At 38.2% G+C, this 13,655-nt stretch overlaps 1 protein-coding gene across 2 annotated transcripts in view; it reads left to right on the top strand.

Annotated features, from left to right (window-relative positions):
* LOC133452439 (retinal-specific phospholipid-transporting ATPase ABCA4-like) overlaps nucleotides 1-13,655 on the top strand; it is a 94,633-nt gene that overhangs the window by 13,855 nt on the left and 67,123 nt on the right. For both annotated transcript variants that reach the window (XM_061731743.1, XM_061731742.1), the window contains exons 6-8: nucleotides 1,418-1,545; nucleotides 1,627-1,824; nucleotides 6,407-6,496. In XM_061731743.1, the coding sequence (XP_061587727.1) occupies nucleotides 1,418-1,545; nucleotides 1,627-1,824; nucleotides 6,407-6,496 (416 nt within the window). The remainder of the gene's footprint in view (nucleotides 1-1,417; nucleotides 1,546-1,626; nucleotides 1,825-6,406; nucleotides 6,497-13,655) is intronic.

Raw genomic sequence — 13,655 nt, 5'->3', positions numbered from 1 at the left:
TTTCCCACAGTTCTGTGGGCCGTTGTGTTTGTTTCCTCTGCTGTCTATTCTCCAGTTACATCCACTGCACACACACAGAGATATGTCCACGTCACTGACGCAGAAACAGGAAACAAGTGCAGCTGATTGGAAGAAAGAGCAATCAATCAACTGGACGGGTGTTGGTTTGTTTTTTTGCTTCAACTAAATCCCATTTTTAATTATTACTGGTATGCAGTACTCGAGTTGTAAAAAAAAATCAGGGGGGGTGGTGGATTTTATCATATGGGGACAGATAATTTGTGCTGATTACAAATAATATAATATATTACAAATAATAGCAGTGACCAAAACACCTGCAGAAATACTGCAGGAATGACATAGCAGCAGTTAAATGCAGCCTTCTGTAAGCTTTAAATATCCACTGGGCTTACATCAAATACATCAAAACACAACAATAAAAAACAGTTTTCTGAACGTATCAATATGATCTGTCCTTCACAGGATAAGTAAAATGGATCACTGCAAAAACTCAAAATCCTAACAAGAATATTTGTCTTATTTCTAGTTAAAATGTCTCATTTTAGTAAAAAAATCTCATTACACTTAAAACAAGACTCATCACTGGAAAAAACAACAATTTTCACCTGTTTCAAGTAGATTTTCACTTAAAATAAGTAGAAAAATCTGCCAGTGGAACAATATTTTTTTGGTTGTAATGAGAAGATAAATCTTGTCCCACTGGCAGATTTTCCTACTTATTTCAAGTGAAAATTTACTTGAAACAGGTGAAAATGGTCAAATAAGTTATTTTTCTGGTGTTATTTTTCTGGTGATGACTCTAAATGTTGAAATAGCAGTAAAACCACATTCATTGATGAAATGACATAAGGGATGAAAAGGGGGGGTGGCAGTTTTACAGGGGGGATGATTTGGACCGTTTTTATTTCAGGGGGGGATGCCATCCCCCATCAACTTGACTACTGCTGGTATGTAAGAATGATTTAAACCGTAAAATGCTTCTGGAAATGATCACTTACACCGCTGACACTGAACAAATGTTCAAATCTGCAGCCGGAATAGAAAAAAAGCAGACTTTTGAGAAACATGATAAGAAGCAAAACCAAGCTGCAGATCTCGTTTAGGTTCCTGTTGTACGACCCCTGACCTCCCGACCCCTTATTGATGCACCATAATCTCCATGCTGTTGCAGTTTTCATGCAGAAAAACGTCTGGCGCAGCCTGAAGGCAACACATACAAATGTTTGTCTCAGTATTACTTCCAATGAAAACAACTTCAGCCTTCGCAGGAATAGTTGCGTAAACACTTTTCTGTCACTCTCTTTTGTTGGGAATCATTTCCCCCGCACGGTCCAAGTTCAGTAATGTTCTTTCAGCTCTGACCTTTCACTATCTCTGTTTATTGTCGTCCGTCTAGGCCGTGGGCTGAAGATAGAGGATATTCTGAAGGATGATGAGGTTCTCACAGCCTTCCTCTTGAGAGACGTTGGCCTTTCAGACTCTTTAGTTTACCAGCTCGTCAATGCACAACTACGACTGGAACAGGTGAAACCGAGACCGAGCGTGAGTCAGAATCCCAACACACGGACACATTCTGACCTCCCTTTTCCTTTCCATGCCGTCTAGTTTGCGTTTGGCATCCCAGACCTGCAGCTGAAGGACATAGCGTGCAGCCAGGCGCTGCTGGAGCGCTTCATCATCTTCCCCAGCCGCATGGGCCTGCACGGGGTCCGCAACGCCATGTGTGCCCTCAGCCAGCCCAGACTGCAGAGGATAGAAGACATCCTCTACGCTAATCTGGACTTCTTCAAGATCTTCAAGCTGGTTAGTAGCTTACTTTAAAAAAAATGCTCCATGCCGCCGCTCAAGCACAAGATATCAGTCATTAGAAGACCCGGTCACCGCTCTAACATCCTCTTAAGGCTTTATCCTTACTGCCAGTGTGACGTCCTCCTACCCTACTACTGTAGGGATAAATGTAGCCGGGCACCTCGCCATCATCCGTCCTCTCGTCTTAATGTCACTCTTTTTCATTCAAAGGGTGTTGTGAAATATTTGGAGGAGTCCAGATTGCCGGTGAACATTTGTGTTACGGCTGCTCGTCTACGGAAAAACAGTCACTTCTGCTTCTGCTAATATTTCATTTCAATTTTATTTATTCCGTATCATGGAAATAGTTCACATACATGTTCCATTCCAGGATCGAAAAGGGGCAAGAAGAAGAAAGCCTTATATTACAAGCCCCTTTCTCAAAAAATAAAACAATACACATGAAGATGGTCTGTCCGTCTGTTCAACAGTCGCTGCTTATATGATACCAAAAAAAAATAATGAAAAAAACAAAACAAAACAAAAATAAGAAAACATACACAATAACTCACCAACAACACCAAAAACAACAAAACAACAAAATATATTTTACCCGTTAAATTCATATTGTCTGATTGTCTTGTCTTTATACAATTTCTTGAACTGGTGAATATTTTTACAATCCTTTAAATCAGTTGTTAAGGAGTTCCATAATTTTACACCACATACTGAAATACACATTTGTTTTAAAGTAGTGCGTGCAAACGGATGTTTAAAATCAAATTTCCTCCTATGGTCCTTATTTTCTGAACTAAACACAAAAAAACATTGTATATTTTCAGGCAATATTCTGCCTTTTGCCTTGAACATAACTAATAAAGTCAGTAACTCAATAATATCTTTAAGTTTAATTAATCCTGCTTTGATAAAGAGTCCTGTATGATCCATGTATGATCCGTACTGCTCTCTTCTGTAAATATATTGAAACCATTCAGGTGTTAGTTGCCAGGTGACTCTGCCGTGTTTCAGTTCACTCTGTCGCTAGATTTGTGTCACGTTAGGTCACATGTCAGTCTATTTAGAGCAGCTATAATACATGTCTCAGTAACGTAAACGCTCACCTGTCGAGCTTTTGATTACTTGAAGTGGCTCATTGGTATCTTGAAATATTTCACTGTCCGTCTGCGCGGCATTAAAGGAAAAGCAAGAAAGCGTGTTCAGATCACGCTTTGACACTCTCGTCACTTCATATGTTCAGGTTCAGGCTCGGTGAGTCAGCTGACTGGCTCAGAGAACTCAAATGGCGTTAATCCACCTTGGCCTGTTTCTCTAATGGGCTTAAAGCTACCTACAGCCTGTCAGGTATTTTCATTTCAGACTTGGTATGGCCCAGATTATTATTCCTACTTTTGTATAATGTCTATTTTATATTTTTGTAATATGTTAGTAGTTAGTTAGTAAATATTTATTTCGGTCAATCAGCAAAAATTAACAAACAAGATAACACAGGTTTTTCCCTGGTCAACATTGTGATTATTTTGACCGAAAAGGTCTGGGCTTGAAGCATAAAGCTTATCTTGCCCACCTTTTAACAGAATAGAATATACAAAAAAAACAAATGAAGTATCATAAGTCTACACAAAATAATAATAATAATAATAATAATAATAATAATAATAATAATAATAATAATAATAATAATAATAATAATAATAATAATAATAATAATGATGATGATGATGATGATGATGATAATAATAGTAATAATAATAATAATAATAGCAATAATATGATAATAATAATAATGATAGCTCTGAAAACAGAAAGTGAAAAGATGCTAAGGAAACCGGCAAAACAAATTTAAGTTGTCATTTTATCTCATGCATGTGTTCATTCTTCTTTGTTTGCTTATTGTGTTTCTGTGTATGTGTCCATTACCTTTGCTTTGAATAATATCTTGTATATATATATATATATATATATATATATATATATATATATATATATATATATATATATATATATATATACATATATATATATATATATATATATATATATATATATATATATATATATATATATATATTATAATATGTCTTGATGCATAAAGTCTGAATCGGAGTCCGGCATCTGAGTAGGACCTTTAGTAGGACTGTAGGACTGTTAAACAAGTCATTTTGATATTGCTCCTTGAAGGATATCTAACATCTTGGTTTTCACTTTCAATGTCTTTCAAAATTCTTCAGTTATTTTTGTCAGTGAGCTCCGGATTGTTATAATATTGCAGTCTTATCCCTGAAGGCTCGTGTCACGCTGCATGCTTTAAAAATAAAAAAATAAAAAAAGTTGTCACAGAAAATCCGCCTTCCACCAGCGATAAGCCTCGTGCTCGGTCTGGAGTGCGTGTTTGTGTTGTTTCAAGGAGGAACTCGCTCTCTGCGGTATAATTTAAGGATAATGACTGCATCAGTAGTTTATATTTACTGTTGCTTTTATGTTACATCCCGTGTGAGGCTGCAAATGGCTTTTTGATTACTTTTCAAAGAGTCTCAGCTTTTGGTGTGTTGTTTACAGAGGTGTCGAGGAACGAAGTACAAATACTTCGTTACCTTACTTAAGTAGAAATTTTGGTTTTGGAGTAATTATTTTTCAGACGACTTTTTACTTTTACTCCTTACATTTTCACGCAATAATCTGTACTTTTTACTCCTTACATTTTAAAAACAGCCTCGTTACTCTATTTAATTTTGGCCTTTAAAAAAAACTATCCAGTTAAATTGCTCCATCCGGATAGAGTGAATTTGGTTGTGGTTGTTTCAGATGTTCTTGTCCAGTTTTGTTCTTACATCCGTTCCCTCAGATTCCTGCAACTAAACTTGGATGTACATTCCAATAAAGGTTAGGATAAATTAGGGCTGGGCGATTTTGGAAAAAAATAAAATCCCGATTTTTTTCTCTGAAAACCCGATTTTCGATTTCGATTTCGATTTATTTGGTAAAACTACAAAAGACAATGGAAAAAATTTTGTTTCAAATATTTTATCTTTATTTTCAAAGAAAAATAGCAAACAAATTTCCCTATTGGGAATGAAGTGCAATTGAGAGATACTGTAAATCCTCCTTGAGTTTAGTAAAGTGACAACATTTACAATTTTCTTGACCAAACTAGACGAGCTCTGTCTGTAATGCAGCCAGCTGCAAAAAATCGATTTTCCGATTTCCTTTTTTTAACATCGATTTTGATTAATAAATCCGATTTAGATTTAAAATCGATTAATCGCACAGCCCTAGGATAAATGATAACATGCCTCTGAAGTTTGACTTTTTGCACCATTACAATACTTATAGGCAACTAGTCATCATATCTCCTGCTCTCTGAAACACATGTTAATGCTCAATAGTACACATATATGGTTCTTTAATATATTTGCATTATACTAAGATGCATTCATTTTCAATGGCTTTTGTCCTTAATGGCTTTTGTCCCCCTTACATTACTTTTACTTTTATACTTTAAGTAGTTTTGAAACCAGTACTTTTATACTTTTACTTGAGTAAAAAACTTGAGTTGATACTTCAGCTTCTACAGGAGTATTTTCAAACTCTAGTATCTATACTTCTACCTGAGTAATGAATGTGAATACTTTTGACACCTCTGGTTGTTTACTATTTGACCCCCCACAACCAGTTTATGTGACGGTTCTACTTGAGTATAGACATACTGTACTACTGGAGTTTATGGAGGTCTGTCACTACTGTTGTTACTGGAATGGTTCTTACAACAACTTGGCAAGCGCTGATGATACTATTGAATAATGAGATAATGGCGCCGGCACACCCACGCACCCGCGGGAAAATAGGAATTAAAAACCCAGCAAAACACTGTAGGAATGGCACCCCCCCCTCCCCCACCATTATGCTCTCAACTCCCCTCTCCCATACGCCTCTCAACACCTTCTCTTCCTTTTCCACTGCTTTTTTTTTCTCTCTTCCTATCCTCACCATACTGCCTCCCTCTTCCTCCGTCCAGTGAAATGCTGGCAGGAGGAATGCGAGAGGAAGGATATCTGATGGGCCTGTTTGTCTTGGCACGCAGAGTTTCCTTATTCTCAACACTTTGGCCCCCGAACAGGCGTTTTCTAACGCGTTCGGTCAGTTTCTCAAGAAGATGAAACCATAGGAGGGAATATCGGGGGGAATTATGTAGCTGTGATTTCATATCAAGTATCTGATTGTTTTAGAGTTCAATTCTATTCGTGTGTACATGTTAGATCCAAAGAGAATGACAAAAAAATAATAACAATGATAACAAAAAAGATTGGGTGAATTATTGGTTTGTCCTGGGAGCTGCTAAGTTTGATTCCTGTGAAGTATCTGTTAAGCAAGACTGCAAAAACGGCTTTCCTTCCTTAGTAACAAACATTTCTTACAAATTTCAGCGCTGGCTGGGGTTTCTATCCAACTTCGTCACGGGACGTCACGACTTAAAAAGTGCAGTTACTTTTGACAAAGGGGACACTTGTGTTTGTAATTTCCATTTCATCTTTGCTCATCTCATTTTTCTTCGGTGCATCTTGTGGTTTTGTCTCCCCAGATGCCCCAGGTTCTCTCCAGCCAGTCTCAGGGGATCGACCTGCGTGTCTGGGGTCGGGTTCTCAGCGCAACGTCAGAGAGCGTCCAAGCCGTAAGTGCTGCCCGAGCCATCGGCCCCTTTCACTCCCACTCCTCCACTCTCCTCCTCTTCTCCCCAGTCCTGCAGGATTAGAAGCACCAGTATTTTTAGTCCTGCAGGAAACTCGCCTTTTCCGCTGCTCCCCCGTTTGAGAATTGTTCGTAGCGGACGCAGAGTGACGGGCTCAAAAATCCTAACATGTTGTTATCTACATGTATACTGTCAATGTGCTGATGCAAACTTTGGAAGTTCAGATGTGTGTGTGTGTGAGGAGCATTTTGTGCATGGATGCATGTATTTATCAGTATATGGATGCAGTGAATTATGTCAATCCTTGTTTTAAAAAGAAACATTTATGTGATGACTCATACATCCACATCCAAGAGCTACTATTCAAAACAACCAAGATGGCTGCAGTCACAGTCTTCACAGGCTTCATGTCTCTGGCTGGTTGCATTTTTGTCCAATAGAGGAAGTTTCTTCTGTGTTCGTTGGTACTGCCTAGGGCTGGGCGATATATCGAGATTTTAATATATATCGATATATTTTCAAACGCGATATGGTACGGGACAATATCGTTTATATCGATTTAAAAAAAAATATATATATATTTTTTTTGTCAACCTCAGTGGAAACGTCTGCCTGTTACCGTCTACATTGTATTAATTGCACAGTGTATTTTAATTTAATTGCTATGCAGGAAAGGGATATTTGTTTTATTTTATTCAAGAATCATTTTTATTCTATATATGCAGGCAGTTTATTTTTATTTCATTTGTTTTATACATTTTGATATTGTGCAGACCTCTGTTAATAAAAGGTACCTGTGTGACATTTGGCACGAGGCTTTGTATTAAAACTGACTGTTTTTTTAAGGGTTTGCCTCAGAAAAAAATGAAGCTAACAGAGATGCTATGCTATAATGCTTTGGGGGAAAGCCCAATTATGTCACAGAAAAAATATCGATATATATCGAGTATTTAGCTCTAGCTAAATCGCCATTTAGCTAGAAAATATCGAGATATGACTTTTGGTCCATATCGCCCAGCCCTAGTACTGCCCCTGGAAATAAAAGTCAAATCCGGGGGAATCAGACTAAATCTTTGCTACGATGGCTGGACAGGCTAGCAGGCAGGAGCCTTTGCAGAAAAAGAAAAAAAAGTATAAACAGCATTCAAGGAAGCCGCCGATCATTCAAGGACATGAAGGCATTACACCTACAGGAAAATGAAGTTAGTGGCTCAGCAGTGGAGAACAGCAACCCAGAGACCCCGTTCAGACCTGGTATTGAAATGTTTTATGAAATCTGATCACAAGCGGTCAGAGCTGGGTAGAGTAGCCAAAAATTGTACTCAAGTAAAAGTACTGTTACTTCAGAATAATATGACTCAAGTAGAAGTAAAAAGTAGTCATCCAAATAATTACTTGAGTAAAAGTAAAAAAGTACTTGGTGAAAAAACTACTCAAGTACTGAGTAACTGTTGAGTAACGTCTGATTTATTTTTTTAACACAACCATTCAAACAGACAAAAGTACAAAATAATCATCTTCAGGCAAATTAAATCAATAAAATAAAAAAATAAAATAAAATTAATGAAAAATAGCTTAAATTAAAATAATCTTAAAGTAAATTCAAGTACTTTAATAAATAAAATAAATAAAATAATAACAGAATAAAAAAATAAATTAAGCACAAGTAGCACAAAATTTCAAGCCTTTGTACTTTTCTTTTTTAACCAGGCAGAACTAGAACAAGCCCATGAACTCATAGAAACTCTGTGTGTGTTTGAGTCTGTGTAAATGTGACAAAACATGCAGAAACAAACATTTTTCCCAAAGAATCACCCAGTGATGTCATGAGATTGATGCGTACGCGGATAAAAGGGATAAAAGAAAAGTAACAGCTCAACGTAGCCTAATGTAGCGGAGTAAGAGGAACAGTTTCTTCTTCACAAATCTACTCAAGTAAAAGTAAAAAGTATAGTGATTCAAAACTACTCCTAAAAGTACAAAATCTCCCAAAACTTACTCAAGTAAATGTAACGGAGTAAATTTAACTCGTTACTACCCACCTCTGCAAGCGGTCAAAGCTGCTTCAAAGTCCGAACTGATTCCAGTCTCTCGGGAAGCATTTCAAGGTGGTCGTGAACATTCACGTCCACATTCTCTTCTTAGTTTAAAGGCCTCGTGGGTATGAACTTAGGGACCTAACGTGCATGACCAAAATAAAGCTCTTTGTCAATTCATTTTTTCAAAATAGAAAACAAAACGTTGTGGTGCCTTTTTGCCTTGTTATTGTTGGCTCTTTTTGCCCTGGCTGGTGCGCCAGATTATTTTCAGCTGTTGCTTCTGGCAGTTAAAAATAATTGAGCATTTGGTGTTTGCAAAGAGAAAAGATGTGTGTGGAAGGTCGGACTGGATTGCTCTAGATGCATTAGGGTGCACATTTTAATGCCAGCGGTGAACACACGCTGCATGCTGGCCACATGTCATTGCTTACCTCGCTATGCATGTTAATACCAGGTCTAAAACAGAACCATAGCAGCTCATGGATGCAACACCAGTGTAAGATTGTGCTTTGCTGGTGATACCAAAACTAGAGATGTGCATGAAAGCACACATTTGAGTTTTTCCAGAGGTGTCAAGTAACAAAGTACAAATACTTCGTTACCTTACTTAAGTAGAAATTTTGGTTATCTATACTTCACTGGAGTTATTATTTTTCAGACGACTTTTTACTTTTACTCCTTACATTTTCACGCAATTATCTGTACTTTTTACTCCTTACATTTTAAAAACAGCCTTGTTACTCTATTTCATTTTGACCTTTAAAACAAAACTATCCAGTTAAATGGCTCCATCCGGATAGAGTGATTTTGGTTGTGGTTGTGGCACAGATGTTTTTGTCCAGTTTTGTTCTTACATCCGTTCCCTCAGATTCCTGCAACTAAACTTGGATGTACATTCCAATAAAGGTTAGGATAAATGATAACATGCCTCTGAAGTTTGACTTTTTGCACCATTACAATACTTATAGGCAACTAGTCATCATATCTCCTGCTCTCTGAAACACATGTTAATGCTCAATAATGCTCAATATATTTACATTATACTAAGATGCATTCATTTTCAATGGCTTTTTCCTCCTTACATTACTTTTACTTTTATACTTTAAGTAGTTTTGAAACCAGTACTTTTACTTGAGTAAAAAACTTGAGTTGATACTTCAACTTCTACAGGAGTATTTTTAAACTCTAGTATCTATACTTCTACCTGAGTAATGAATGTGAATACTGAAGACACCTCTGAGTTTTTCAAGCGAGGGTCAAAGACTCCAACATAACACAACCGTGTCACTAAGCTTGTGCAGGTTCAGATTTACTGGTTCTTGTGACATCACGGACCAAAATTAGAGCAACTTACTCATCTCTGTGTCCAGCTCAAAGCTTTATGACGCATCTCAAGGGTCATGCATGGATATTTGCATTAGAAAAACACAAACAGGAATGTTGTTTCCCTGAAAATATCTTTGATTAGTCCAAATTTACCTCAACAGGCTACAGTTTCCAAAACATTCAAAAACACTTGCTACAAGGAGGTGAACAAGCTTAGATTTCTCTCAGACCACATTTATTCCAAACACTGAAAGGGTATAATGGGATTTTTTGTTCCTCCCAGATTTATACTTCACCGTGTGATGTGCACACACGGAGACGCACACAAGTGGCCGTGATGAGATGTGCGCTTTGGCACGTTCGCCGCGTGTCCCAGGGGGAGCGTATCCCCTCATCACCTTGGCCAAGGGTGACAAAGAAAAAAGAGAGGGGTGGGACACAGGCCGAGAGAGAAGGAAGAGAGGAAATAAGACATTCTTTTGAGGTGACACGTCCTGTAGGTGGGACCTTTGTGTCACCGTGGTGACAGAAAGGCGAGCCAAATATTCTCATTACCCACTTTCCCTTCCTCTCGACTCTCCGCAAAATAATAAATAGGAAAAATAAAGGAAGAGGGAGCGAGGGAGGCGGGAGTTAGAGGTGGGTCGCACCATGTGTGAGTGCACTTATTTGCACATTCACATGTGAAAGTTTGCTTTGAGGAAGGGGACATGCAAGAGCCATGAGTCATCTTCATCTCCATGAAATTAGGTATCTGATCTTTCTGGGAAGAACTCAAACTCACACTAAAGGAATTCATTTCCAACAGGTAATATACGGTTGCTGTCTATCCCCCTCCAACAAAAATTCCCGTGCTCCCTCCTTCATATTTCTTTCCAGAGGAAATAATACACACTGGGGAGAGTTGCACTTGCTTGAAGCTATTTTTGTCCTGTCAATAGGAGGATATTTAGTCCTCCCTGCAGCTCGCCTCATCACGCCAGGAGAGGCGTCTGTCCCGCACGTTTGCTTACCTTCCAAACTATTGTTTTCGTGCGCTTGATTACATTATGAAAATTTTCAGGGTATGAATGAACATAATGAAAGTAAATACCGCCGCTCTGTGCGTCCTGACTTATTGAAGGTCAAATAGCTTAAAACAAATTGTTTAGACTCCCTGTCAGTGCCTGAAATTTATTTATCCTGTCAGAGGATATGATGAATGGTACGGAGGGACATTTTTGGTCTTGAGTGAGACGATGGCTAGGTGCCATGTGGGTTAAAGGGCGTCCAGGTTGAACTGACGCTACTGTGTGATTTTTGAGCTGTACTGAGTGAAAGTACAGAGGCAAGAAAAAAGCACGCGTTTCTCTCATCCACTAGTGCTCTGGTCTTCATCTAAGTCAGAACAAACGACAGACTGAAAATACTAAGCTGATAACACAAACAATTTCAATATTTTGTTTCCATTTTTTAAAACTCTCATTTAAAAAAAAAGAAAAAAAAAGTGAGTGAACCAGTTTTAGCTGGTTATCCCTCTTTTATCTGAGCTACCTCTTGGCTGCCACTCAGGCTGTTTAGGTCACGTATGGCCCAAAGTTCACAAGCTGCTTTTGACATACGAATACGAGTGAAAAAAGATTTGAAAAAAGAGAAAGCAAATATAACTTAAAAGGAACAGAGATTTTTAAAAAACCAAGATGCAGGACAAAATTGATGGAATGTGGTTTTTCTGTGAAAGGAATCAGTTTATGGAACAATCTGAATAAAGAAAACAAAGAATCCAAATCAAACATTACATTCAAAAGAACAATTAAAGCCTGTATGTTAAGTAAATATAATGAAATATGTTAGTTTAAGTTTGATTGACATACCCATAGACGGCGGTAATTTTATTTATTTTTTTAGTTTTTTATTTCACTTAGTTGTTGTTTTTTTAATTTTTAATTTATGTTATTTGTGAAGTTATTTCTTGGAAAAAGGGGCAGATCAGATAAGATTCTTCTTCTCTCTGCTCCCCTTTCATTCACAATTTAAGAACAACAGAACATATTGAATTGTTTTATTTTTTTTTTAATGAAATAAAGAATAAAATGAGAAATTAAAAAATTAGTGAATACGAGTGTTGTGACGACCAGGTGTGACCTGAAGTCCTAAAGAAAATTAGGATTTGGGCCGTGTGTGGTGGATATGTGGCCAACTTTAGGCAAATCACTGACCTTAAGTCAATGCCAAAGAAAACCGCAGATATTTGGACCACGTTTGGGACAAACACTCTTTCCTGTTTAGCGCTGCATCACCCAACTTAGCTGGAAGACTGAAATTATCCCGTAGGATATTTTTGTAATCTTAGGAGTTACTTTCTCCCTTGAGGGTGACAAGTGGTCCAGGCCCAAAGCAGATAACCCTGATCATGATGCTCCCACCACCATACTTCACCACTGGGATAATATTTTGATTTTTGGAAGCTATTCCATGTTTTGTGGCACGTGGTGCTAGTATTATTACACAGAAATTCAACTACTCAGTCATCAGTCTACAAAGCATTTTCCCACCAGCGCTGAGGTGCTCTTTGGTAAACTTCAGCCGTGCAGCATCTTCATCATTACTATCATTATTTTCCTTTAAAAAGCAGCAGCAGCCTCCATGGTGTTCAGCCATGAACACGCTGCCTGTTCAGTGACTAACATGGACCGATGTTTGACTGCTCCAGTGTCTTCAAGCCTTTGGTTAGTCTGTGGTTGGTTGTTCTTCTTTACTTCATTGAGGATTCTTCTTTGGGCCTTTGAGGTCATGTTTGCCCTGGACTCCAGCTGTACAGCATGCTGACTCCAATTAGCTCTCGTTGAAGTAATTGTCGTGTAGGTTCACCTCTGTAAATGTTCAAATGGTGATTTCATTGACGTAGCAGAGGACTTTTGTTCACGTTAAAAGTACCAGCGTGATTTTCATTGGACAGAATCGTCCAACTCAATAACGTAGTTACAGTTCAAAGTTGTAAAAGGCAGTCTGATATAAGGTGTGCTTATTCATATATGTAAAACACCCATATAGCCCTCTCCAATATTTGACTTTGACAAACTACCATAACCTTCCCATTAGACTCACCTGCACCTGGTGATTAGACCCAGTTCTGTCACTTGGAGCATGTATCTCAAAGCTCTTAAAGGGGATCTATTATTATCTATTATTATCTATTATGGCATCTAATTCCTATTTTAAACAGGCTGAATGTCTTAAAAACAAGCTTTTGATTGTTTTTGCTAAATAAAATTAGAAATTCAGCCTCTAAAGTTTAAACCATGTCTTTATCTTCCCAGTCTCTAACCTCATTATCTATGAGGGATTCTGAGTGGGAGGGGCTATGATAATGAGGCTCTGTGCTGATTGGCTGCCTGAATGACGCGATACACCGCTACGAAAAAATGGTGGAAGCTCCGGCCGGCGGAGTTAGTTGTGGACGTGGTTTCATGCATCGGAGGCCAACCGATGCAAATCGCGTTTTCGTTACGTAACGAAAGGAAGCAGAATCTGAACGGCTCGTAGATCCACATCACACTGGACGGCTCATCCAGGCGGCTGTTCAGACACTGCAGAATTTGGTTGCTTTCCTCCTTCTCTGAGTTGGCAGGCTGAGGGGAGACCACTTTATATATGTTAAAGCAAGAGAAAACGTGTTTTTCATAATAGGTCCCCTTTAAATTGTAGCCTATAGCCAATCGACTGACGACTGTCAGTTGCTTGTCGGGTTGGACTGGATTGTGAGCCAATGGTGTCTTTGAATGGTAGCTCTGACT

This window comes from Cololabis saira, chromosome 10 (genome assembly GCF_033807715.1).
Source record: "Cololabis saira isolate AMF1-May2022 chromosome 10, fColSai1.1, whole genome shotgun sequence".
NCBI lineage: Eukaryota > Metazoa > Chordata > Actinopteri > Beloniformes > Belonidae > Cololabis > Cololabis saira.
The sequence above is the reverse complement of the archived record's forward strand: the minus strand, read 5'-3'. Positions and strand labels throughout refer to the sequence as shown.